The sequence below is a fragment of the Eptesicus fuscus genome, chromosome 20 (genome assembly GCF_027574615.1).
Source record: "Eptesicus fuscus isolate TK198812 chromosome 20, DD_ASM_mEF_20220401, whole genome shotgun sequence".
In the NCBI taxonomy this organism is placed as follows: Eukaryota; Metazoa; Chordata; class Mammalia; order Chiroptera; family Vespertilionidae; genus Eptesicus; species Eptesicus fuscus.
The window spans coordinates 36093345-36121310 of record NC_072492.1 but is presented as its reverse complement, the minus strand read 5'-3'; the positions used below and the strand labels follow the sequence as shown (position 1 = coordinate 36121310).

The 27966-nt window shown below is 42.3% G+C and overlaps 1 protein-coding gene across 1 annotated transcript; it reads left to right on the top strand.

Moving 5' to 3' along the window:
* Positions 1-895: 895 nt before the first annotated feature.
* On the top strand, positions 896-27915 carry EZH1 (enhancer of zeste 1 polycomb repressive complex 2 subunit). The gene is made up of 21 exons (XM_054709296.1): positions 896-995; positions 8573-8611; positions 9223-9350; positions 9471-9599; positions 10487-10606; positions 11953-12073; positions 13136-13312; positions 15186-15288; positions 15767-15930; positions 16314-16405; positions 17795-17975; positions 18765-18961; positions 20342-20433; positions 21378-21418; positions 21900-22025; positions 22986-23164; positions 23653-23748; positions 24168-24249; positions 24706-24786; positions 25232-25316; positions 25598-27915. Exons 3-21 carry the CDS (start codon positions 9234-9236, stop codon positions 25656-25658), a joined length of 2244 nt encoding a protein of 747 aa, XP_054565271.1. The 5' UTR covers positions 896-995; positions 8573-8611; positions 9223-9233; the 3' UTR covers positions 25659-27915.
* Positions 27916-27966: the final 51 nt, after the last annotated feature.

Here is a 27966-nt window from a genome sequence, read left to right as displayed (position 1 = left end):
CGGTACCTCAGAGAGGAAAAGGCGAAGGGGTCAGGGAATTGAGAGGAAGCGGAGGGCACAGTGCCTGTCTGCCGGGGTAGCGGGGCGGCCACTCCCGATTCCGAGGGCTGAAGGAAAGGGGGTGACGGGCCAGTGAGCCCCCGGCGAGGACCACGTCTGGGGCTGGGAGGGCGGTGTGTCCGGGAGGAGGAGCGGCGGGGGCGGGCCCGGGGACGGGAATCCCGTTGGAGGGCGGGGTGGGCCAGGTGGGCGGGGGCCCCGGCGTAGGGAGGGCGTGAGTGGGCGGTGGCACCTGCGGGGGCCCTTAGGGAAGTGGACTCCCCGAGACCTGGGGCTGTGCACGGGGAGGGCCGGACACCGGGCCGCATTCGGGAGGAGTTGGAGGGGTGGCAGTGGAAAACTGGGCCGGGGCTGGGATGAGGCGAGCGAGGTCCTGAGGTGTAAAATATAAGGGGCGCTCACTCTCGGGGTGGAGCCGGTGCAGAAGCCTCCTTGGGTTTGGGGGCTGGGCGCCTCTCGCCTCCCCAGTCCCAGCCCCGAGTGAGAGGCAGCTTCTCTCCAAATTTGGTTTCCCGCCTGTCCCTGCCCACCCCGGAATTCTCCTGGGGATCAAACGGTAGAAGGGAAAGTTCCTTGAAGCAAAAAAGCAAGGTGTTGTATTTGGGACATGCCTGTTAGGAAACGTGGGACAAACTTATTTTGGTAAAAAAAAAAAGTGACTACTGAGTCATTGTTTCGGGGGCCGGGGAGAGGGGTGGGATATTGAGAACGGGCTTTTATAGGTGAAATGTAAGATTGTAAAGGGAGTAGCTTAGGTGTGGAGCCTAGCGCGAGAGGAGTAAGAGAAGGAGCCGAGGTGGAGGAGCTAGTGCGTGCGTAGGAGGACCGCATTGTAAGTGTGGTCTGCTCCTCCACGTCTTCGAAGAGAAAAACCCCCCATCCGGTGCCTTTAAGTTTAGGAAACCAGCATTGAATGAAGTTTCCAGCCGGAGAAGGTGCTGTAAGACGTTCTGTAAGAGCTTGGCTATTTTAAGTCTTGGAATCCCCAGGGCTGGGATGTTGTGTCATTGAAACAGAGATTACTTAGTTACATAAAAGAAAGTGTGTGTTCGGAGATAAGTACTTTTTTTGTAAACACAATTACAATAAAGGAAAGGACTATCTATAAAGATGTAATAATAATATTATTGCCAAGGTTTATATTGCGTGTGTGCATCACAGTGTTAACTCTCCCCGGGCAGGGATGTTTGTCTGACTTATTCACTGATGTACCCTAAGCACCCAAAATAGTGCCAGGCACACAGTAGGTGCTCAGTACATATTTGTGGAATGCATAAATAGTGCGCAGATCTCTGGGGCTGGCAGTTGGAGATCTGGATCCTAATTCTGCTACTAACTGAGTACTTGTAGGCCAGTGGTCGCAAACTCATTGGTCAACAGAGCCAAATATCAACAGTATAACGATTGAAATTTCTTTTGAGAGCAAAATTTTTTAAACTTAAACTTCTTCTAACGCCACTTCTTCAAAATAGACTCCCCCAGGCCGTGCTATTTTGTGGAAGAGCCACACTCAAGGGTCCAAAGAGCCGCATGTGGCTCGCGAGCCGCAGTTTGCCGACCACGGTTGTAGGCCAATCATGGACCTTATGCTAAAACACAGCTTTAAAATCGGCTGAGGTTGAAATTACTTTTTAAAAAAATATATCTTATTGATTTTATACAGAGAGGAAGAGAGAGGGATAGAGAGTTAGAAACATCGATGAGAGAGAAACATCAATCAGCTGCCTCTTGCACACCCCCTACTGGGGATGTGCCTGCAACCAAGGTACATGCCCTTGACCGGAATCGAACCTGGGACCCTTGAGTCCGCAGGCCAACACTCTATCCACTGAGCCAAACCAGTTTCGGTTGGCTGAGGTTGAAATTACTTTTTCATTATGGTATTATTTGACTTCTCTTTGAAACAGCACTAGAATAAGGAGCCTAGGATTAAAAAATGAAATTGACTCTCAAGATCACTTTTGTGAGAAAGGAAAGGGGGAGAAAATGTAGTTGGACTTGTGTCTCTTACCTTACTTGCCTTTGAATTAGCATGCCTTTTAAAAAGTATTTAATATATTAATTGTTTCTATTTAACTTTTGATATCTGAAATCTGGCTTCCTTTTCCTGTGGGTAACAGTTTTTGTTCCTGTTCATGCTTTATATGAAACGTGTAACAATTTATTTAATTAAGTAGTATATGCTTTTACTGTGTTGGACTGTTTTAAAAATTTCTACTTTGTTAACTAGCAACTGCCAAAAAAATGTTTGAGGCATCAACACTAAAAACACATTACAGCCCTGGCTGGTGTACTCAGTGGCTAGAGTCCGGGTTCTATTCCTGGTCAATCAATGTGTCTCTCTCTCACATCCCCCTCTCTCCCTCCCTCCTTCTCCCCCTCTCCACTCCCTCTTTCTCCCTCTCTCCATTCCCTCCATGCCTCTCCCCCTCTCTCCCTCTTACCTCCCTTCCTCCCACACTCTAAAGAGCAATGGAAAAAATATCCTCTGGTGAAGATTTACAAAGCAAAACAAAAACACACACATTACATTTCTACATAGGGTAGTTTAAAGAGAAAAAAAGGCATGTGGAGAAAGGTGAAGAGAGTTATACCAGTTAGTTTAGGATTGAGGGGAAGATTTAAAAAAGAAAAACTGCTCTTAGGGAATACCTCCATTCTAGAAAGTCCCAGTTGTTTGTTTTTCTTTTTAAATTTGTTCAGATTGTGTTTGGGGCCCTTTTATACCTTTTCAATCCATCAAACTGTCAGTTGGGACTTCAGTGCTCCAAACCCAAAAGTCAAGAATTACTTAATGGATAATTGGAGTTAAGTGCTTCTGGTGTGTTGTGTTCTCTGACACACTTACCCTAATACTTTGTTTCAAAATGGAATAACTAAAACTGTCTTGTTTTATTGAATAATAATGAGCAGTATTAAGTATTAATCAGTAAGTATTAAACTTTGTGCTAGTGTAGTACAGAATCAGCCAAGATGGAGCTGATTCTGTTAGATTGCTTTAACTATTATAAATCACTAGAGGCCCAGGGCACAAAATTCATGCATGGGTAGGGTCCCTAGGCCTGGCTGGAGATCAGGGCCAATCAGGGCCTTCAGTGGGGGCCTCCTTTCCCTGGCTGCTGGCTGATGACCAGGGCCTTCCTTTGTTCCACGCCGCCTCCTGGTGGTCAGCGCACATCATAGCGAGTGATTGGTCTCCCTGTTGAACTCCCATGGGGACAATTTGCATATTAGGCTTTTGTATATATAGAATATATAGATTGTTGTATATCTGTTGGGTCTCATAAAAATTAATCCTGCTTTGATTTTTATCACCATTGTCTCTAGTGCAAATGACCTTATTTTCTTAATAAAGCAATACTAAAAAATATTAGTGGTATAATTTTATATTAAATAAGAATTCAGGAAAAAAATTTCACAGCTTCCTGTTAGTAAGGTTTTTTTTCTATGTGGATGGTGCCCAGAACCTCAAACTAATAACAAATATAAATATCTTGGAGGAGTGGGAGAGTATAAATTAAAGATGTGTTTAATAGATCTTACTTGGAGGATCCATCATTATATACCTAGCCACAGAGTTGATTTTAACAGTTGATTTTAACAGGAATGTTGATGAAATTGGTCATCACCAGAATAACTCATTATGCTTTACTAGAGCTGTTGGCAGAGGTAGATTCACCCCTATTGTTTATGTTTCAACTCCACCATAAAGTGAAAAGGAAAGAGAATGAGATGGAAAATTTAAACATCTACAGTGCAATTTACCCAGGCATTAACAAAAATTATTTGTTCTAAAAGAGAAAGTAGTAAAGACGTTGAACTTGACCCTAAGATAAGCTTCTGTAAACGAACACCTTTATGTGGATGAAAGAATTTCATAGTTTGGAACTTTTATATTCTGATTTCAGTCTCTGAGTTTAAGGATATTGATATTGTTCCTTAAATGTTTTATCTCCAAATATTTCAATAATGTTTTCCCATTTTCAACTAGTGACAAACTACATTCTAGGTTTAGCCTTTGAAGCAAATTGAGAGCCAATTTTCTGGGGAAAGATTTCCAAGTTTTTATAGCTTTCTTTTCCTGTAGATATCTGACTTGTAAATAGGTAGTTAACATTTCCAATTATCAATTTTTTAAAAAACAAACCTTATTTTCTTAAAACAGTTTTAGATTTACAAAAAAAATTATAAAGGTATTACAGGGAGTTCCCATATAACCCACATCCCGTTTCCCATATTATTAACATCTTACAGTAGTATACATGTAACATTTTTTATAGTAATTGAACCAATATTGATCATTCTACTATTATTCATTCTGAAGTCACTCAAGAGGTTTTTTTTTAAAGGTGAAATTGGCCCTGACTGGTTTGGCTCAGTGGATATAGCGTCAGCCTGCGGACTCAAGGGTCCTGGGTTTGATTCAGCCAAGGGCATGTACTTGGTTACGGGCACATCCCCAGTAGTGGGTGTGCAGGAGGCAGCTGATTGATGTTTCTTTCTCATCGAGGTTTCTGGCTCTCTCTCCATCTCCCTTCCTCTCTGTAAAAAGTCAATAAAGTATATATTTTTAAAAAGGTGAAATTGCCTACTATTTTTAATAGTAAGTCTCTGGGAAATACTAGATTAACAGGTCATCAAGAAAGACTTATTTTTTCTTTAATCAGCATTATTGAGGTAAAAATTTATGTACAATAAGTTAATCATTTATGTATATAGTACAGCAAGTTTTCATAAAAGTACATAGTCAAATCATCATCATCACAACCAAGTTATAAAACATTTTTATCATCACAAAAAAGTGACTTTATGCTCCTTTCCTTAAAAAAAAAGTTTTTATTGACTTCAGAGAGGGAGAGGGAGAGAGGATTAGAAACATCAGTGATGAGAGAATCATTGATTGGCTTTCTCTTGCACATCCCCTATGGGGAGCAAGCCTGCAATCCTGGCATGTGCCCTGACTGGGCATCAAACCGTGACCTCTTGGTTCCTGGGTCAATGCTCAACCACTGAGCCACACCAGCTGGGCTGTGCTCCTTTCCTTTTTTATTTTAGAGGGGAAGGGAGGGGGAGAGAGAGAAACATCAATGTGAGAGGTGAGAGAGACACATGGATTGGTTGCACCCCAACCAGGGGTGACCAAGGCCAGATGAAGCCTGCAACCTAGGTATGTACCCTTGACAGGAATCAAACCCGGGACCCTTCAGTCCGTGGGCCGATGCTCTATCCATTGAGCCTAACTGGCTAGGGCTATGCTCCTTTCCTTTTAATTGCTTTCCCCTACCCCTGCCATTGATCTACTCTCTGTCACTTTGCCCTTTCTAGAAATATTCTAGTAGAATGTCGTGTGTGGAGTCATATAGTATGTCATTTTTTTGTGTTTGATTTCTTTCACTTACCATAAAGTTTTTGAGATGTGTTGTGCATGTATGGGAACTGTTCATTCCTTTTTTATTACAGAGTATTCAGTTGTATGTATATGCTGCACTTTGTATCCATTTGCAAATCCATAAATATTTGTCTTGTTTCCACTTTTTGGCTATTCTGAATAAAAATGCTATGAATATTTGTGTACAGACCTTTGTGGGGACATATATTTTCATTTATCTTGGATAATTAGAAATTGTATGTCAGGTTATATGGTAAGTATATATTTAACTTTTTTTTTTTACTGGCCAACTGTTTTTCCAAAGTGGCTGTACCATTTTGCATTTCCACCAGCAATGTATGAGGATACCAATTTGCTCCACATCCTTGCCAACAATTGATCTTATCAGCCTTTTTTGTTTTTGCCATTTTAGTGGGTTGTAATAGTACATCTTGTGGTTTTGATTTGCATTTCTCTAATGACTAATAGTATTGAGCATCTTTTTGTGTGCTGTTTTGCCATTTCTATATATTTTTTGGTGCAGTATCTACTCAGATTGTTTTCTTTTGTCATTTTTATTGGGTTGCTTATCTTATTGAGTTTTGGCATTATTTATATAAAGACAATTTTAAACTTCTTGACCAAAACAGCATGTTTTGAAGTTTATTTTCAATGTATAAGTAAACTAAGTGAACATAATAAAAAGCTCTTAAGTAATAGCTTAGTAGTTAACTGACATATAAATGTTGTTTTGCATGTCTAAGAACTAAAGAACAGATCTAGTAGAAATATAAGGTATTTTTTATGTGCCATTCCCATTGCCCAAGTTGTATGAGCCTCTTTCTCCAAGTCTGCTCTAGGGAGTGCTTAGTGTTTTGTTTGCTTGCTTTAAAAAAAAAAAATCTGGCCCTAACTGGTTTGGCTCAGTGGATAGAGCGTCGGCCTGCGGACTCAAGGGTCCCGGGTTCGATTCTGATCAAGGGCATGTGCCTTGGTTGCGGGCACATCCCCAGTAGGGAGTGTGCAGGAGGCAGCTGAATCGATGTTTCTAATTCTCTATCCCTCTCCCTCTCCCTTCCTCTCTGTAAAAAAATCAATAAAATATATATTTTTTAAAAATCTGAAATGGTAGTTGTTGGTTAGTGTCCAGATGCTTTGAGAACCAGTCTTATGGCTGTGTTTCAGGTGTTTATTTTAATCATACATATCTGTTCCAAATAGTATGTCTCTTCTTCCTCATACACTCTGTGGGGACTGACTAACTGCCAAATAAACTTTTAGAAACATTGAAGACCCATTAAAAAGCAAAGCAAAATAAATATTACTTCACAGTCACATGAAATTCAAATACCATTTTTATTGTAAAAGGAGGAAGTGTGGCTTATTTTACATTATGGTTGGTTAAAATAATGTCATTTTCATGTTTATGTGTATACTGTCAACTCTTGACAGGCTGTAGGATATTACATGTCAGTTATAACTCCTTTCTTTAATAAAAAATATTGGTATTTCTCTGTGGCCATCTCCTCTAAGAAATCTAGAGAACTAGTTTAATTCATTTCACCTAAAATTTTAAGTTTCTGAATATATTGCAAGGAGCTATGAAGAGCCAAAATCTGAAACAGAAACTAAAGTTTCAGACCTTGTTTTTTAAAATTTCTGAAAAGCTTGAATCACACACACACACACACACACACACACACACACTGGCAACTGTGGATTATATTATTTTCCATTACTTGATCTCCAGTTTCAAATGGATACAGCAAACTGCCCTAAGCTCTCTATTTCAAAAAGGGAAATGAGTTCCAAAAAGAATGGGAAAGAGATTGTAATTAAAACCCATTTTTTAAGGACGTTATGATGATTGACCGAATTGTGATCCGTAACATTTGGGTCATTTGCATCTCAATAAGGATAACCTAACGTTTCTCAGAGAGGCAATTTTGTCTTATATTTGAACCATTTTTTCATTTCCTGGAGTAGACTATTCATTGTTCGGCAGACAGTATATGAACAACTACTTAGTATTACATGTGAGTGTGATGTGTAGTTTTATCAGTCAAAAAGAGGCCCTCTTTTGACCCCATTCCATAGAGGAATGAGAACTATTTAAGAGATGTAGGAGGAAGAGAGGTGGGGCAATTTGTAGGAAAGAAATTCAGGTCAGCTTAATTTTTTTATATCCCATCATTTTAGCACTCTTGGATTCAAATTCCTAGATTATGTTGTTTCATTCTCTTCTTCCAGAGAGATAATGATTAACTCACAGGGAATTCTGTTTTTACAAGCTTGAATCACTTGGTTGCGTTTTAGTAAACACAGTGAATCTGTCTGTGTTTTGCTATTCCTTCCTTCCTTTACTATCCTCTAAGTTTCTAATAGCATTATACCAATCTATTTGGTTCATCACAGCCCATGGGCATGAGATAACATGATCATCATCTGATTGTGGCGTATGTGTGACAGTGGGTTAAATTTTGCTGTTTTCTTGTCTGTGCTATCAATTCTTATGGGGAAAAGCAGGTAATTTTAAAATGATCCATTAGGAGAAATATGATATTAAACTCCAAAATAAAACCTTTTTTTTTTTTTTCCAGAAATTTTTAAAAACAAGGTCTGAAACTTTAGTTTCTGTTTCAGATTTTGGCTCTTCATAGCTCCTTGTAATATAGTCAGAAACTTAAAATTTTAGGTGAAATGAATTAAACTAGTTCTCTAGGAAACCTAAACAGTTATTACTATCGAGTAAAAACATATTCCTGTAGATTTTATTGAATTTTCACATGCACACAAAATTTGTTCTTTCTCTAAAATAATTGATGGGCAGCCTGCAAGCTGAGCCTAGAAATTGGTTCAGAAAAGCAAAATAGCAAACTTGGTAATTGTGAGAATATATTTGTACACATGACTGGAAGGATAGAGTTTAAAGGACCCTTCCCAATGGCATCAAGTGTTATTCAGACCCGACTTACATGCAGAAATAATGGTAGCAGAGACCTCAAACTCTTCATAGTTATGGGAGAGCATCCTACTGAAGGTACAGGGTCTAAATATGCTCACTGACTTAAAAACTGTCTATTCTCTTTTGAAAAGCTGAATATTTGTTTTGCCTTTATGTCTTACCATTCCTCTGAAGAACAGAAGGCACATTTTACTGGACACTTCCCCTTGCATTCTGAGGTAGGTAGAGTATAAGTACTTCTTTAAAGCTGTGACTCTTTATTCAAACACACACAAAAAGTTACTTACAGTGTTATATATTTCTAAATGTCTTGCTATTGACTTTGAGATGTAATTATGCTGTTGTCATGTCTACCCTTTATTGCCAAGGGTGTGGTAGATTTAGATAATTTGGCAGGTACAGTTTTATAGTGTGGATGTTTCTATGCACCTCTTTGTAATTAATTCTTGCTGAACATTTCTCTTAATCATGGTAGTAAGTAGGCTTCAAAATTTCCAAGTAATCCAAGTTCCTAAATATCTGAGACAACTTCTTGAGGTATGGGAGGAGGCGACTGCTAAACATATCCCCCAGCCTTCCCCCTGCCCTGCAGAACATCTTCCATCTGTGTCCACTCAGTTGGGGGTTAGGGTGGTAATAAGATCAGGAATTGCAGACATGAAATTTTTTTATTGAAACTTCCTGTTTAACTCATGGATTTGGGTTCTTTAAGTGTATGTTTTTATGAATAAGTATAGTAGGAATAAAAGTATAACTGACAGTGGTTGAGTTTGAGGAATGCTTCATTTCCAGGCTGTAAAATGCTATTTCTCATCTCTGTCTCTCTTAGATTACAGCAAAATGGATATACCAAATGCCCCAACTTCCAAATGTATCACTTATTGGAAAAGAAAGGTTAAGTCTGAATACATGAGACTTCGACAACTTAAACGGCTTCAGGCAAATATGGGTGCAAAGGTAAAAAATAATTTCCAAGTGAAAGGTTCTGTATTTTAACATATTGATCCATTGTGGAGGGGTTGAATTTTTTCACCTCTTCTCTTGAAATTCTAACTGCTTTTTTCTTGCCTTTGCTAGGCTCTATATGTAGCAAATTTTGCAAAGGTTCAAGAAAAAACCCAGATCCTCAATGAAGAATGGAAGAAGCTACGTGTTCAACCTGTTCAGTTGATGAAGCCTCTGAGTGGGCATCCTTTTCTCAAAAAGGTACTTCTGGGTATCTAAGCTCAGCCTTCCTCTCTTCATTGGACTTGTATTTGTGATTAGAAAATAAGTAAAGATAATGGGTACAGTTGTTATAGTAAACTTTGAATAACTGGAATGGTAAATCTGTAGCTTAAAGAACCTTTTTGCCTATTGTTCTCCTTAGTTAATGAGCATAATCATGAGTTTTTCATAGATAAAAAACAAGACATTTGCTTTCCTGGGTTGTATGTTCAGGCTTCAAATCAACCATTTTTTGTGCCTTGTTTGGCACTTTCCGCATTTTGATATTGGAAAAAAGAATGCCTTGGATAATGGACAGGAATATATTGATCAAAGGGATAGCCCTTATTGTAAATTTACACATATACTAGTTTCCTAAAGAGATAATAATTTTAAGATAAAAATCAAGGAGTACATTGAGAGTAACTTTATTTTCCAAAGCAAAATATGACTAGACTTTCTTTTGCTTCCCCCTGTACTGTCCCCATCACCTGTGCAGCTAAGTTGAGGTCCGCTGCCTTAAAGTTTAGGTCTTCGGGAAAACTTCCTCCTCTTCCTCCTCATCTCTTAGGACTTTCAGAGGTCCTTTGCTCTTATGTACAGCCCAAGGAGACCAACAGTTTTAGGTTGAAATAAACATCAAGTGTGGGATTTGAAATAAACATCATTGAGTATGTGCTGGATTCGGTAGAGGATACAAAGGTGAATAAGAGAGAGTTCCTCCTTTCCACAGGTGTATAGTGGTTTCTATTAGAAGCTGTTACAAAACCCTCAGCTTATTTATTTGAAAGAACTAGAAGGCTACTGGGATCATTTGGGAAGGAAACTCCAATTCTCTTGAGTTGTGTGCTTGCCTTTCCCTCTCCATATCATTGTTTATATTTCAGTGTACCATTGACAGCATTTTCCCGGGATTTGCAAGCCAGCATATGTTAATGCGGTCTCTGAACACAGTTGCATTGGTTCCCATTATGTATTCCTGGTCCCCTCTCCAGCAGAACTTTATGGTATGTATTGAAAGCAATGTGATAAATGTTTAAACTCTATGATTTTCTTATGTTAATATGCTGGCACTCCTCTTAAGGTAAATATTGTCAGAGTATATGTAACAAAGCTTGGACATGCAGGGCAGAATGCTTTTAGAGTAACTTATTTACTCTAAAAAGTATATTGCAAGTTGCTCTAATTTGGTAGGTATTGTGCGCTCTGAAGTATACTTCTGCACTGATGATGGTTCTTTTTTTTTTTGAATGAGTGAGACTGGGCAAGACTCCAGTTTTCCTTTACTACCTTGTCCAATTTTATAACATGTGCAATTAAATGCAGTCTAAGTCAGACACTTGAGGCTCAAGCAGGTTGACAACTCCCTGCTGATGGCTCAATCCTTTCTAAATCCTCTAAAGTCAAGATGCTATGAAAGCAACTGAGATAAATGAGGTGCACAGGGACCCACAATCCTTTCATCTGGGCCTTTATGCTAACTCCTACTAGGCTTATTTGTGGTACTGATAAGCAGTCTCTAAATACTGCCATAGCTTATCATCTGCCTGGTGACAGATAACAATTCAGCAGAATAAAATATGGGTTTACAGAAGGAATCCTCAGAATTAAGTTTCAGAGTAATTTTACTCTGATACTTTAGGATTTAAGAATGACTGTGTTCTCTGTTTAATCAAAAAGAGAAAAATCCATTAGTATTGCTTATTACCAGAAAATATTGTAGTTCATACACTGCGATTGATTTTAGGTTCCACTGAGTGCAAGTGACATGAATTACAATCATTTTTGTTATTATGATTATCAGAGTGGTTAGTCTTAGAGTATATAATAGAATATCCAAAAATGTATGGTTGCCCAGTTTCTGTTCTAAATATTTTAGTTATATTGCAGATTATATTTTTGGAAGCCTTCCATCTCATTTAATCTCTGTGTCCGAGAAGAATTAGAATTGAAGACTTTCTAAACTGTTGTTTAGGTGATATTCATACCTATTTCACAATAATGTTTAGTGAATAAAAAGTGATGATGGAATCACTGTGAAAAACAAATGTACTACCAAATTTTAGGTGTTAGTGGAAATATCTTTATTAGTATCATGCAAAACGTTTGGTAGTTAATATCCTCCTGTAGTTAAACTTACTTCTCCCCCCCCCCCCTAAAAGTAGCATTGCCCTCTTCATTTGAGGTTTTGTTGACAAAACAAAATAACCAGGTTTTTAAACTCAGGCCACTGTGACCAAAGTCATTTTCAGGAGATTCAGGTAGCAAAAACGCTCAGCAAGTATTTCATTAAATAGAAAAGAGGAGGTGCATAGTAGATTCATGGGAGAAATCACTTCTGGTTTGATTTCAGGTAGAAGATGAGACAGTTTTGTGCAATATTCCCTACATGGGAGATGAGGTGAAAGAAGAAGATGAGACTTTCATTGAAGAGCTGATCAATAACTACGATGGGAAAGTACACGGTGAAGAAGGTAGTGGTGCTGGGCTCTTCGTGAGAAAACTGTTAGAATGGTGCCTCTTCTTTGGTCCATCATCTTCCTCTTATCTCCTGCCTTATGGTGTACACACTAAAGAATATTTCAGTGTAGCCCTAACCGGTTTGGCTCAGTGGATAGAGCATCGGCCTGCGGACTGAAAGGTCCCAGGTTCGATTCTAGTCAAGGGCATGTACCTTGGTTGCAGGCACATCCCCAGTAGGAGGCGTGCAGGAGGCAGCTGATTGATGTTTCTCTCTCATCAATGTTTCTAACTCTCTTTCCTTCTCCCTTCCTCTCTGTAAAAAAATCAATAAAATATATTTTAAAAAGAGAATATTTCAGTGTAATCACATGGCTGAGAGTAGAAATTTTATATTAAAGAATTTCCAGTTAAATTTTAAAAGGAGTTTGGACATAAAAGGATCATATAGTAATCAGTGACGAGAGAGAAGTTCAGTGTACAAATAAGTTTGATTTTAGAAGTTTTTCGTAAATCCACCCAAAGACATTTCTCTTCATTTTCCTTTCTCTGAGAATGGCAATGAGCATAACATCTCTGTCCTATGACTTTGATCTAGATATCCCTTGTATCTCTCAGAAATTGATTATAATATCCTGACTTTCCTAAAAGAAAGTCATTTGGATTTAGTTGTAGTTTTAGAAGTAGTTTTTGAAAAGGCTGTTAGTGTACAAGAACTGGGAAGATAGGGAGAGACTCCCAATGGATTTGCTCTTGTGACAATTTTAGGTGTTATGATGCTGTTGAATGCATTTATCCACTACGCCCTCTAGTGTCCAAAGACTTTCTCCTAAGACAGTGATGGCGAACCTATGACATGCGTGAGGTCAGTTCATGAGGTCAGTTCATGTTCTGTTGGCCAGGAGCTTAAATGGAAAACCAAAGTTTTCATTCCTGAGCCATGAGGTCAGTTCATGTTCCTGGGCCTCAGTACCTTATCTTCCTGGGCCTCAGGAATGAATACAACAAAACTTTCCTAGGAGGACTAATGGAATATGAAACAACCACTGTTCATCCATTTAAACCTTATGTTTCAGAGATGATTCCTGGATCTGTCCTGATTAGTGATGCTGTTTTCCTGGAGTTGGTAGATGCCCTGAATCAATACTCAGATGAGGAGGAGGAAGGGCACAATGACACCTCAGACGGAAAGCAAGATGACAGCAAAGAAGATCTGCCAGTAACAAGAAAGAGAAAACGACATACTATAGAAGGTAAATAGCACTACTTCCTCATATGACTTTATAAAAGTAACAGGGAGAGGCCCTGGCCAAGTAGCTAAGTTGGTTAGAGCGTCATCCTGATATGCCAAGGTTGCAGGTTCAATCTCCGGTCAGAGCACATACAAGAACCAATGAATGCATAAATAACTAGAACAACAAATCAGTGTTCTCTCTCTCTCTCTCTCAAAATTAATTTTAAAAAAATTATATTTAAAAAAAGAATCAACAAATGAATGCATAAATAGTTGGAACAACAAATTTATGTCTCTTCCCTCCCCTTCCCTCCTCTCTCCTCTCCCTCTCCACTCATAACTTAAGATAGCTTGGGTAACCTAGCTGAGAAGAAAGTAGAACTTAGAGAACAATCATTATTCATTTCTAATTAGAAAATGGTGTATTTGGAAAATGTGGGAAGTTTAAAGAACAAAATAAAATGGCCTTATACTAGTAATCGGGCCTAGGAATAACCAGCATTAGTATTTTCTTCTAGCCCTAGCCGATTTGGCTCAGTGGATAGAACATCGGCCTGTGGCCCGGGTTCGATTCTGGTGGACACATGCCCGGATTGTGGGCTCAATCTCCAGTAGAGGGCGTGCAGGGGGCAGCCGATCAATGATTCTCTCTCATCATTGATCTTTCTATCTTTCTCTCTCCCTTTCCCTTCTCCTCTGAAATCAATAAAAAAAAAATTTTTTTTTAATTTCCTTCTAGACCTAAAAAAAAAATGTAAAAAGAAAGAAAGAAAGAAAGAAAGAAAGAAAGAAAGAGAAAGAGAGCGAGAGCGAGAGCGCCCTAGCTGGTTTGGCTCAGTGGATAGAGCATTGGCCTGCAGACTGAAGGGTCCTGGGTTTGATTCCAGTCAAGGGCACATGCCCGAGTTGCAGGCTCAATCCCCAGTCAGGGGCGTGCAGGAGGCAGCTGATCAGTGATTCTCTCTTACCAGTGATGTTTCTATCTCTCTCTACCTCTCCCTTCCTCTCTGAAATCAATTTTGAAAATATTAAAATATATATATATATTCAATGTTGTATGTCAAATATATCTCAATTTTTTAAAGTACATATTTAAATCAATCTGTGTGTTATGTGAAATTGTGATCATGCCACATGTATATATATACGCACACATGTAATTTTTATCCCTTTTTATTTAATCTTATATCATGAACAGTTTTCCATGTTAATATTTAATGTTTAATTATAATCTACATTACTTAATTATACTATATGTCTAGGAATAGTGTCTCTTTCATTGTAATAAAGTTATAATATCAGTCTTGTTCTTCAGCATGTAGGGTTCTTCTATATTCAGGTCTCTCTATGAAAACTCTGGTTTTTACCTCCATATTCTATCTTGGGCAGTGGATTTTGTTGTTAATATGTAGAAGACTCTGATTTCCTTATTTACTGGTAGCCTATTAGAGAAGTCCGGATAACCTTGACTTTCTTATATATTCCTAAGCAGCCAATGGTTAGGTTAAAAAAGCAGCGCTAGCCCTAGCTGGTTTGGCTCAGTGGATAGAGTGTCAGCCTGCGGACCAAAGGGTCCCGGGTTGGATTCTGGTCAGAGGTGCTTACCTTTGTTGCAGGCTCCTCCTGGGCCTGGGCCCTGGTCAGGGCTCACGCAGGAGGCAACCAATCAATGTGTTTCTCTCACATCGATGTTTCTCTCTGTCTTTCCCTCTCTCTTCCACTTTCCCTAAAAATCAATGGGAAAATATCCTCGGGTGAGGATTAACAACAACAACAACAAAAAAGCAGCTCTAATCAAAATGCTGTGACAAAAGAAAAAATGACCAAACAGCTTTGTTTGCATACCCTGATTATAGATAGCACTCAGGAGCTTTTTGTCTTTTCTAATTCAGGCAACAAAAAGAGTTCCAAGAAACAGTTTCCAAATGACATGATCTTCAGTGCAATCGCCTCAATGTTCCCTGAGAATGGTGTCCCAGATGACATGAAGGAGAGGTAGGGGAAGCTGCCCCTCTCAGGCCATGTAGAGTGATCAGGCAGAATTTTCATTCAAGCCTGTATTTAGTCAATAAAAAGCCTTGCTTATGGTAAGTGCATAAGGATTTGCCTGCACTTCTCATTATTTCTTGCTTACTTGCTTACCCTAAATACCCATTCCCATATTAAGGGTCATTGTTTGCTGGCTTTTGGGTAAGTCTGGGCAGAGAACTTTTTATACTTCTGCCATTTTTCTGGAGAGTTACTCCAGCACCATACTTATTAAATATTTCCCTCCCCTTCAGGCATATGCCCAGCCCAGTATAATTACAATGTTGTACTAACTCAGTTATACACCAATCCATCGTCAACAAGACTCAAAAACTCCCATACTCTCTTGGCCAGCTGTACCTGGTTGATCCTCAGTACTCAATCTGTATTTTCTTGGTTAAGACATTCCCTTGGAAGGAACTCTTATCTCTCTTTTCTTAAATAGGTACCGAGAGCTAACAGAGATGTCAGACCCCAATGCACTTCCCCCTCAGTGCACACCCAACATCGATGGCCCCAATGCCAAGTCTGTGCAGCGGGAGCAATCTCTGCACTCCTTCCACACACTTTTTTGCCGGCGCTGCTTTAAATACGACTGCTTCCTTCACCGTGAGTGGGGCTACTCTGAAATGCTCTCCTGTTTTCTATTCCCAGCCACCATTTCCTGGTCTTTATTTTAGTTTATCATATAGAATTCCCGGCTTCTGATCTGATGATGGTTTTACAAAGGACTAATCTATTTTCACTTGTTCAGTTATAGTGCAACATGCTTTGCATGGTTAGGACAGAATAAACAGCAACATGATTGTTTCTGAATACCTCCTAGCTTTGAAAGGATTGTGTTGATATCAGAAATGATTGGATTTTGTGTACTTTGATGGTGACTGTTTATCTCCAGATTCTCCTACACTAGCTCCCTAATTCAGTTTTGTTCCTCCCCATCCTGTCAAGTGGATGAATCCTTGGAAACAGGACAGTGTTGTGTTTTCCAGCTTTTCATGCTACCCCTAATGTATATAAACGCAAGAACAAAGAAATCAAGATTGAACCAGAACCATGTGGCACAGACTGCTTCCTTTTGCTGGTACGTTCTTAAGCTGTTCTACTATTGTTAACTTTGTTGAAAATTGAGCAGGAAATGGTCCTTGGGCTTTCTGTCCCTGGCAACACAAACCAAGTGAGACAGTACATAGCACTTGGGGGTTATAAAGTGCAAATGAAACATGACTTCTTCCCGGTCAGTGTGGCTCAGTTGTTGAGCAATGACCCAGGAGGTCACGGTTCGATTCCTGGTCAGGACATATGCCTGGGTTTTGGACTAGATCCCCAGTGTGGGGTGTGCAGGAGGCAGCCAATCAATGATTCTCTCTCATCATTGATGTTTCTATCTCTTCCTCTCTCTTCCTCTCTAAAATGATTAAAAATAAATAAATAAAGCCCTAGCCAGTTTGGTTCAGTAGATAGAGCATCGGCCCACAGACTGAAGGGTCCTGGGTTCGATATGGTCAAGGGCACATTCCTCGGTTGCAGGCTCGATCCCCTGGACATGTGTGGGAGGCAACCAATTGATGTGTCTCTCTCACATCGATGCTTTTCTCTCTCTTGGTGTATTAGGACAATGCTTTAGCCAACTGAACTACCTGGCCAGGGCTATGTTAAACATTTTGAGGAAGAATATATTATAAGTGATTCTGTGTGTGTCATATCATAGCATAGGCACATAATATCAGATTTAATTCATTTCAAAACTTTTCTTTTGGAATTTCCTTTAGTGCCTACAGTATATTATTCTGAATATCCTTATTAATGGTAAATGCTTATCATTTACATGTAGTTTTAGTTTTTAGAAACAGCTAGAAATCTTTGGGAACCAAGTCTGGTAAGAAGATCGATAATCAAGCTGAATGATAGTTATTTGGTCTTTAAAAAAAAAAAGCATAGCTATAAAGTAACGAAACAGTATTCCTCCAAATTTAATATACTAGTTTGGAGGGAAGTTCTAAAATTAAGTAGTATTGCACAAATTCAGGGATTACATATTTTATTATTGAAACAGAAGAATCCTGATCCTTGTACCTACTCTGGAACAATTAGCTATATACTCTCAAGCAAGTCCCTTCCCCTCTTTCAACCTCATTACCACTACAGGAGAATGTGTTCTCAAGTTCCAAACAGCTAACATGCAAATGAATTTTAGATATAGCTCACTGGAAAGTTGAAAATGCATAGATTATATCTTTTTAAGATTGCTTTATAGGTTAGCTCTTTTGTGAAGAGGTACTATATGTTTCTAAGTTTTTAGAATGTTTGCTAAATGGCTGTTAGATGATCGCATTTGTATGGTACAGAGCAAACAGAAGACAGGATCATTGCACGTAAGCACAGATACTGATGAAGATGGTTTGTGATGATGGGATAAATATGGTGATTCTGGGCCTACTCCAGTTTTCTTTCTGTAACGTGTTCATTGCAGGAAGGAGCAAAGGAATACGCCATGCTCCACAACCCCCGTTCCAAGTGCTCTGGTCGGCGCCGGCGAAGGCACCACATGGTCAGTGCTTCCTGCTCCAACACTTCAGCCTCTGCTGTGGCTGAGACTAAAGAAGGGGACAGTGACAGGGACACAGGCAATGACTGGGCCTCCAGTTCTTCAGGTACAGTGAACAGAAAATGATCTCTTCTTACCACACAAGAATTCTGGTAAACCCAGGATCACCATCTAACACTTAATATTACTATTTATAATAATAATAATAATAATAATAATAATAATAATAATAATAATAAAAGTATAACATGCTAATTAGACTGGACAGCCAAACGACCTTCTGGACATCATTCCGGATGTCCTTCCGGACAAAGCCTCTGCAGCGGGGGCCAAGGCAGAGATGGTTAGGAGTGATCAGGCAGGCAAGCGAGCAGATAGGGGTGATCAGGCAGGCAGGCAGAGGTGGTTAGGGTGATTAGGCAAGCAGGTGAGTGGTTAGGGGCCATCAGGCAGGCAGGCAAGTGGTTAAGGGTGATCAGGCTGGCAGGCAGAGGGGTTAGGGGTAATCAGGCAGAGGCAGGTGAGCAGTTAGGAGCCAGCAGTCCCAGATTGCAAGAGGGGTGTCCGACTGCTGGTTTAGGCCCGATCTCGCAGGGATCCCTGTGGGATCTGGCCTAAACTGGCAGACATCCCCCAAGGGGTCCCAAATTCTGAGAGGGTGCAGGCCGGACTGAGGGACACCCCCACCTCTCCGTGCATGAATTTCGTGCACCGGACCTCTAGTGTTTTATAAAATTGTTAATTCTGTCCACAGGTTTATCTATAAACAGTGGAGATGGGATATTTTTGTTCCTAACTAGGCTGCCTTTTAAATAAAGTACTTCTGAGTTTACGGCCAGCTACTAATAACAACTGCATTCCACCTTCTTCTGTTTCTCTTATTTCTTCCTCTCAGAGGCTAACTCTCGCTGTCAGACCCCCACAAAACAGAAGGCTAGTCCAGCCCCACCTCAGCTCTGTGTAGTGGAAGCACCCTCGGAGCCTGTGGAATGGACTGGGGCTGAAGAATCTCTCTTTCGAGTCTTTCATGGCACCTACTTCAACAACTTCTGTTCAATAGCGAGGCTTCTGGGGACGAAGACGTGCAAGCAGGTACTGTCTGAAAGCAGCAGGAACAAGCTCGGGCCCTGCTTTCCTCACTGCTCTGTCAGCCCTTTGCCATCTTGTAAGCTGCCTGTCTGGAGAGAAGCTGTCTCAGGCTCAATCCCTCATGAGTCTGTGCTTCTGGGCCATGAAGTGGGTCTCCAAACACAGGGCCTCCTGCAAAGGCCAGGCCTAGCAGTGCTTGGGGTCTGCTCTCCTTGCTGAATTCTTATTTCTGTCTTTAGCCACAATCTAACTCTTCTGGATGTTTCAGCACACTTAGCTTCTTTTTTTGGTTCCAACATTTTCTTTTAAATGTGTATCCATTTCCTAGACTCCCAGGTCTTTCTGGGGTTGTTCTTATCTAGTGTGCTCCTTCTCCTCAGCTGCAGTGCTGTTCCCGCCATCAGTCTCCTCATTGCTTTATTCTACAAATATCCTGTCACAAGATTTTCTAATTACCACCCCAAAAGCTAGGCCTGGACCTCGCCCTTCTCACTCATACCGTCACTAGAATCACGGTTTGAGAGTAGCCACTCATGCTCTGAAGGCAGGACAAGACTGCAGCGAGAGCACACTGTAGAAACAGGCCAGGGAGATAGGTGTTAAAGCCAATCCATCCAATTAGAAAGAAACACCAGAGCTTGTGCCCTGCTCACATGGCTCCTAACTTCTAGAGGAGACTCTGTGCCCTCTTCTTCATGCTTCCTTTACCTAGAACAAGCAATAGAACCGTGAATTGACGCCCTTTGCTTTCATTGTGGAGCTCAAGCCTATTTCCCTGAGGCACATGTTAACATAAAGATCTATCAAATTGGGCATAAAACAATTTTTGTCCATATTTTTCTGAGTCTATACTTTTCACAGAATCTCAAAAAGACTTACAATAAAAAATGGGGGGTGGGGGAGAAATGCTAAAAATGAATGCTATAAAGGAAAGAAGCACAATGAAAGGGAACCAGCTTTCCCGAAATGCTGTCCTACTGAAGTGAGTTCAAGGCTCTGGTGCCTTTATACCAGCAGAGGGAGCTAGTGCTGGTGTATGTCAGGTCTTACTCAGTTACACAAGGTACAAAAAGTTGCCCTTCCTAAGAAGAGAGAGATACTGTTGTTAAGAATCCGCCCACACTCAGGGTTTGGTAGGCAGAACAGTGGATAAAATCTACTAACCAGGAAAGCTATAACTGTGCTCAGTATTTCTCCTTTCTCAAGTCAGGGTAAATAAGAACTTCAGGGCCATTGCCACTCTGTCTCCCCGTGACTGAAGAAATGCTCAGTCAGCTGCCTGGGAGCTCTCGAGAACCCTCCTAAGCCCAGCACCTGGCTGGGCCACTTATATATCCGCCTAGCTCAAGAAGGAGTGACAGGTTCTGTTGATTTCTCTTCCAGGTCTTTCAGTTTGCAGTCAAAGAATCACTTATCCTGAAGCTGCCAACAGATGAGCTCATGAACCCTTCTCAGAAGAAGAAAAGAAAGCACAGGCAAGGGCTGGACAAAGGACTTTCTGTGGCAGGCTGTTCCCTGTGCTTTGACCTCCCCTTGGACTTCCCATTTGCCTCTCTCTGTAGCCACTGCCCATCCGTTTGGCATTGCGTAACGGAGGGCCAGCCTTCTCAGTGCTCCCTGGGGGTCTGTGCCTTGGCCCAGCCTTTCTCCTGATCATGAGCTAACTTTGGTTTTCCATTTAAGCTCCTGGCCAACAGAACATGAACTGACCTCATGGCTCCACATTGAAGCCCTTTTCCTTGTTGGTGATTAGTTAATCACTGTACTCACTTCTCAACCCACTAGGGTTGTTTTGTTTTTGGAACTTGTATTATTTTTCTAAGTTGCATAATAACTCTGTTTGCTAGCTAGCCTTTGCTTAGAGTTGGAAGTTTTTTGTTGTGTTTTTCTTTTTTCTTTTTCTTTGTTTTTTGTTGAGTTTTTAAATTGACATTCTGCCTGGCTTGGTTTCCTAATGACTATCACCTATTGAAGAAAGGAACTGACACAGATTCTAGGTATAGAAGGAAGGCCCCGTGGCTGCTCCCTCTCAGTTCCTTCACTTAGAGCATATTTCTGAAAAGCCGCCTCAACTCCCCATCCTGAAACTCCCCCATATTTCCACCTCCCCAAAGGCTGAGGAGAGGGAGGGACAATAGATTACAATAGACATAGAGGGTTGGGTTTTGTTTTGTTTCTTATTTTATGTATGTTTGTTTGTTAAGGGGAGATTGTTTATGCTTAAATGAGGCATAGGCCAGCTGGATTTGGGGTGGACTGTAGCCTCCCTGTCCTAGAACAGGAGCCTCCGGTGAAGTGATTTGGGAGGGCACTCCCCAATTACCAAACTGTAGTTCCTTAGAGTAGGTCACATTGTCCTTTACCTGAATCTGCAGAGTTCCCCAGGACCATGACCCAGACCCATCCTGTCTTTTTTCAGGTTGTGGGCTGCACACTGCAGGAAAATTCAGCTGAAGAAAGGTAGGTTCCAGCAGGGCCTTCTTCCGCAGTTCAGCTCGAGGTCTGAACTGTGAACATCCTCTCCCCACCTGCAGCTGCACTTGTTGACCCTACACCGCTTCCGCAGGTTGCAGTTTTTCTGCAGCAGCTGAGAACAGCTCAGCGTCTCGCTGCAGCTGTGGAGACCTCTTAGGAGGTAGAGTTACGGGCCTTGTGGTCTCTGACTTTCATGGTTTGCCATGTGCCAGACCCTAGACTTCATTTAATGTTCAGAATAGCTGCACTATAGTCCTGGGCTATTTCTACACTTTTGCCGCAAAACAAATCACGCCATTGTAGCTTATGAACAACCATCACCTAGGACTGCCATCATCAGGTGCTAGATGTGGATCCAAGGTTATGGTAGAACAAGCCTTTGAGTCAGCACCCCGGACACTTGAGAGGGAAGGCCGCTAGGGAGCATGAGCGCAGCAGTGCCCTGGTCTATTCTTTTCTCTTCTAGATAACTCTTCCACACAAGTGTACAACTACCAACCCTGCGACCACCCAGACCGCCCCTGCGACAGCACCTGCCCCTGCATCATGACTCAGAATTTCTGTGAGAAGTTCTGCCAGTGCAACCCAGACTGTAAGAGTTCTTCCTTTTCTCCTGTAGTCTGCCAACACAGCCGGCCCAATGCATCCCAGGTTTCCCTCCCCTCCTGCGCCTTTTGCTGCTGATGGGCCTTTTGATATTCTCTTTGCTGTGTTTTAAGCGTTCTACAAGAGACTTAAGATATGGAAAAGTAATTTTTAAAAAAACCTTACACGTATGATTCTAAAAGCAACAATTATACAGATGCTTTCCCAACTTTACCTTCCAGGGCAGAAGTAAGAAACATGGGCATCTTTTTCCTTACAGTGCAGTCACAGCCTCCCTTTCCAGAATGTTTTGTAACATGTACAGGTTACAATTCTGTGTATATTTTAGTTTACTATCTGGAATTTTAATATCGAGTTGGTCTGTATGTCAGCAGAAGGTAGGATAGGGGCTAAAGTGCTTCTCTTTTAGCCATGCCCTTCCCCCGTCAAGGCAGTTTGATGGCAGCCTCCAGAGCTTGCAGAACTTAGTGCCCAGGCACTTGTGCTAGAAATACCTCCTAACCCGTAGCAGTTATCAATCTTAACCACAGCAGAGGGGAGGGCTGTGGGTGGAGGAGGGTGGCATAGAACGGATGTCTTCTGTTCTCAAAGTGGTTTTTGTTTTGATGATCAGAATTTACCAGTGAAAAACACTGATTTTATTTTTCTGGGGGCACTATCCACCTCCCTTCCGAATTCCACCAAGGAGGAGGGAGAGCATTGTTGGGGAATCTCTAGGAAATATATCTCCATAGTCACGCCTGCTTTTTTTTACTCTCAGCCATGAATGTTGGGAGACACTCCATGTTCTTTGGAAAATTTTTGAGTATGTGACGATTGGGAAGGGAACGTCTCTCCTATTTTGCCAAATATCCTTGAACACATAACATTTACTTTTCTGCTGTCCCTTGAGTCAAACCCAGCACTAGCCTGCTTCTCTTCCTAACCTCACCTGTTGTCCCACCAGGTCAGAATCGCTTCCCTGGCTGTCGCTGTAAGACCCAGTGCAATACCAAGCAGTGTCCTTGCTATCTGGCCGTGAGAGAGTGTGACCCCGACCTGTGTCTCACCTGTGGGGCCTCAGAGCACTGGGACTGCAAAGTGGTTTCCTGTAAAAACTGCAGCATCCAGCGGGGACTCAAGAAGGTGAGGGCTTTTCTCAGGATTGCCCGCCAGGTAGTGGAGTGGGAACGACTGACCAGTCCCCAGCAGCCTATTTCTACTGGCTCCTAGAGGGTTTGTACATGAACGTTCTTGGTAAATCCTAAACGACACACTTTTACTGAATTAATGAAGTGTTCTGTCCCAGTGATGGATGAGAAAAGTGACCCCCTGAACCAGCCAGATGGAAAGGAGCAGAGAGGATGGACTGGTCACTGGTGTGGTCTATTTTTACTTGACACTTAGCAGTGAAGGTCCACAGGTCTAGAGGAAGAGGGGTCATGTTTCCTTTCACCACCTCCCTTTTTTGTTTTTCCTCCCAGCAGAACAGAATGGCTTAGACCTTTTTCTGTTTTCAGATCCTCTTAAAGAACAGTTGCTAGTTCTTTCCACCATGCTCTCCGCCCACCGTACACATGCACACCCAGCACACACACACCCTGTAGTCTGAGATTTGACTCCCTCTTCCCCAGCACCTGCTGCTGGCCCCCTCAGATGTGGCCGGATGGGGCACCTTCATTAAGGAGTCTGTGCAGAAGAACGAGTTCATTTCTGAATACTGTGGTGAGGTGAGTGCTATCGGTTTGGCCCACATTCTTATCTGGGGAAATACTGATGAGAAACCCTGATTTTTCTGTGGTCCAGACTTCTGTGAATTAATCTCTAAATAACTCAGCTGAGTTCTCATGTGGATTCTCGGGGGATCCCACAGAACTGTTTGCAATCCTGAAACAAACCACTCTTCTTCGACTCTGGCAGTTCAGGCCACACAGGAGGGGCAGGTGGGGGGCTCTCTTCAACCTTAACACTGGCCAGCTTGGTTAGGGATTGGAAGGAAATAACCCGAGCTCGGTATGTTATGATTCTCATCATGATACTCAATAAGCACCTATATGTGACACTGCCCCTCCCTCTCCTGTCTAGGGACAGGGTACCATGCCTTGAGCAGACAGCCTCATCCCCCTGTTTGTTCCTTGTCTGTCTGCAGCTCATCTCTCAGGACGAGGCTGATCGACGAGGGAAGGTCTATGACAAATACATGTCCAGCTTCCTCTTCAACCTCAACAATGGTATGGAGTCTCTCTTTCTCATCCCAAAGTAGTCTTGAGTATGTCTTCCTACCAGATGTCCCTTGTTCTGGTCCAGGTTCAGATCAGCTCTGAATCTTCCAACAGATGTTCAGAGCAAGGTGGTGAGATTGAACTCAGAGACACCATGAGCCAGTTCCCTTGCTTTGGGAGAACTTCCATTTCCAGGTTGTGTTTGTAATCAGAACACTGAGCACTTATACCTCAGAAATCTCCCTCCCTAGATGGAAAGAGGAGATCCATAATTCCAGCAAAGGGGGGGGGACAAAGGGGGTATTCCCACGTGAAGCTGCATTCTTATACTGCCTGCTTTCCCAGCTCCTGCTAAAATTCCCACTGTCTTGTTTTTGTTACTGTTTGGTTGATTTTAAATTCAGGCTCAAGAAGCTGTGGAGTTGCCTGGTGAGTTCATGGCCTTTCTTGGTTTACTTTATGCAGATTTTGTAGTGGATGCAACCCGGAAAGGAAACAAAATTCGATTTGCAAACCATTCAGTGAACCCCAATTGTTACGCCAAAGGTGAGTTCTCAGTGACTGACCTGGGAGGTGGCCCGGGGATGTATGCTTCATTTACTATGATCTCTATCCGTTATTAAATTTTTTATAGCTGAGTTATTCTTTGTCCAGAGATAATCATGATTAATGTCTGGTATCATTTTGATTCTCTCAGTTTTATAATCTGCTTTTTTTTTTTACACTGAATACATTATAAACATTTTTTCCACAAACATGAGTCTTTTAAAGATAATTCTTTCTCCATATCACTAGCCAGAGAAAGATCTAAAAGCATAGAGGCAAAAGAAAAAGGAAAAAAAAAAGCACAGAGGCAACTCTATTGACTATTTTCTGATTCCACTTCATTTATGTTTTCACTGGGAATTTGGAGAAAATCAGCCCTGAATCACTACTGATTTTTGATGTGGGGTTGACTAGGAACTTAGCCCCGGGTCTGTCCTGTTTGCAGTGGTGATGGTGAATGGGGACCATCGGATTGGGATATTTGCCAAGAGGGCAATTCAAGCTGGCGAAGAGCTCTTCTTTGATTACAGGTGAGGCAGCTGGGACTGGTCCTAGAGAGGTGGCCCCAAGGGTGGGAATGGTGGCTGTTGGAATTGATTTGGGGGCTTCAGTGGGTGATAGGGATGCAGGAGAGGATCTCATGGTGGGCAAGGCTTTGTCTTTGTTCTGATTTCCGGTGCCTTGTCTCAGAAGGGGAGCATTGAAAACTGCTTTAAGAAGTGGGAGGGGAAGTGAAATGGGAAGGGACTCTTATCTTTTTTGTCACAAAAGCCTTGATAGTAATCTGGTTCCTCCTCCTGCTCTGGGACAGGTACAGCCAAGCTGATGCCCTCAAGTACGTGGGGATCGAGAGGGAGACTGATGTCCTTTAGCCCTCCTGGGCTCCATGCCAGCGCTTATGGTAGCAGCACTGTCTTTGCTTTCGTGCACACACCACTGCTGCTCAAGTTTCCTGCACTATGTGTTTCTCACACCAAGAAACCCCCACCCACTCCTCTGTAGTGTGGCCTCAGCTGTGTCCAATAGAGACAAAACTGTCTCAGTGAGAGGGGAGGCAGAGGCAGCTAGGGCTCCCAGGAGAGAGTGTTGCAGAAGTCAGTGTTGCATCTCAGGCCTCAGAGGAAGAGAGCACAGGTGGGAGGTGGGTGATGTATGCGTGATTTCTTGTCACCCAGGCGGTGGGCCTCAGGAATCAACTTGGGCGGTTCCTAACGAGCATTAGCCTGTAATTATAACTTTCCAAATCAAGGGTCCTTATGTAATTGGGTTGCCAGCATATCTCTCTGTGGTCCTAAGACCTGGAGAAGACAGGCTAAGTGAAGTTTAGTACCTGGAGCTTCTGAGTGGTCTGGGTTAAAGGTGAGCCTGGCAGGCAGCAGAGACTGAATTCAGAGGGGAGGTGGGTCACCTTACTACCTTTTCCTTCCTGGCAGGGTTCAACCTGAGGGTGGGTTCTAAGTATAGATATTCAATGCTGAGAGAAGGAAAGCTAAATGCCCTCCTTCCAGGGACAGTGAGAACCAGCCTGACAATAGTAATTAAACTGTTAAGCTTGAGGCCCAGCAGGCTTTGAGAAACCTCTGAATATTCTGGAGATGGATACATTTTCAGATGCCCTGGAGCAAGGGCCAGTGCCGTTAGCTCCTTCCAAAGTTCTCGAGTAGCAACTCCAGGCAAGCATTCTGCTGCTATTGAAGAAGCGTGGAGGGGTATGCAGGCTGGGTGTGAGTACTCTGGCTCCCTGGATCCGTAATTGTTTTCAGGCCTTTCATTCCCCTTAGAGGCCAAGCCCATGGAGCCCTGTTATTTATCTCTTCCATGTAGATGGGTACAGGCCTGGATTAGGGGGGGGATTGGTGGTGTGTTTGACTTTCCTGTCTGTAGCTCCTGCTGTTGGAAAGGGTGAGTTGACATGTGTTTGGAGGTGGGTGAGGGACTCCCAAATTGCACGTGTTTAGGATGGCATCATGTGGGCACTACAGGCTGGCAGAGGGTATTTGAAGTGTCAAGAAAACTACCTGTGCCAGTCCATGGTGCCATTTTCTCTGGGATTCATGCAGAGCAAAGCACTTTATTTCTTTTAGAAGAGCTGTAGATTGGGGTAGAGTTAAGCTAAGGTCTCGAGGTCCTTGCCCAATTCCCTTTCCTGAGGTAGGGGGAAGAAGAGGGGTTCTGTGTCATCGCCTGGTGGAGGTAAGAGGAGCTGTCTTGACACAGAAGAATTTAATGAGAAAGGGCCAGCTCTAAGAGTCTGTGGCTGTGTGCTGAGCTGGCAGGGAATAAGGAGCATTGTGCTGGGTAAAAAGGACATGGGCAGGTACAGACTGGCCTAGGGAGTATTAGAATAGGGAGCAGGCTTCTCCCTTCCCTCTGGGGAATCCGAGCCCTCTCTCCAAGTCTATGCTGACCATTCCCTTCCTCCAACCCCACTGGCTGTCCCATGAAGCAAGAGATAGGATTCCCTCTGGCCAAGCAGACGCCCAGAGGTTTTTGTGGAACATGTACACACACACATACACTCACACTCACCTACTCTCACTTACCACACTTGTGGGCACATGCACTCAGCAGGGCATATGCCCAGCCAGCGCCTGACAGAAGCCTCTTCCCACCTGATTGGGCCAGCCCCACCATGATTCTGAAATATGTATCTGCTGTGGTTTGTAATCATTGTGTATTGGGGCACCTTCTAGCTGGACTGTAGGCTCTGAATTACTCATAAATTATAGGGGAAAACCATAGTCAGATGAAGGAGGAGGAGTTAGGTCTGCCTGAAATGCCAGGGGCTGGCCGTGAGGAACAGGTGGGGAAAAATTACATCGAGCCTTTGAGAGGCTAGACTGACCCCACCCTTGCCTCAGTGTGCAGAATCACTGTGGTCAAACCCCCCCTTCCCCACTTTCAGACCACTAATACTCCTGCTCCTCCAGCATCCCATCCTTTTTCCCTGCTGTCCTCAACCTTTAATGACGGGTGTCAACCCCTCCCCCCAGACATGTAATGATGAATGGAGCAAGGTGGTGGGGGGCGGGGGCCGGGGAGGCTGGTATATGTGCGGCTTTATTGCCAGTGAATTTCACGCACTTTAAGTCCTGTGGCTTGTGACCTCTTATCTGAATAAAGTGGCAGAATCCATTTTGGCAGGGTGTGTTCCGTGTGTTTTGGGCTGGAAATGATCCA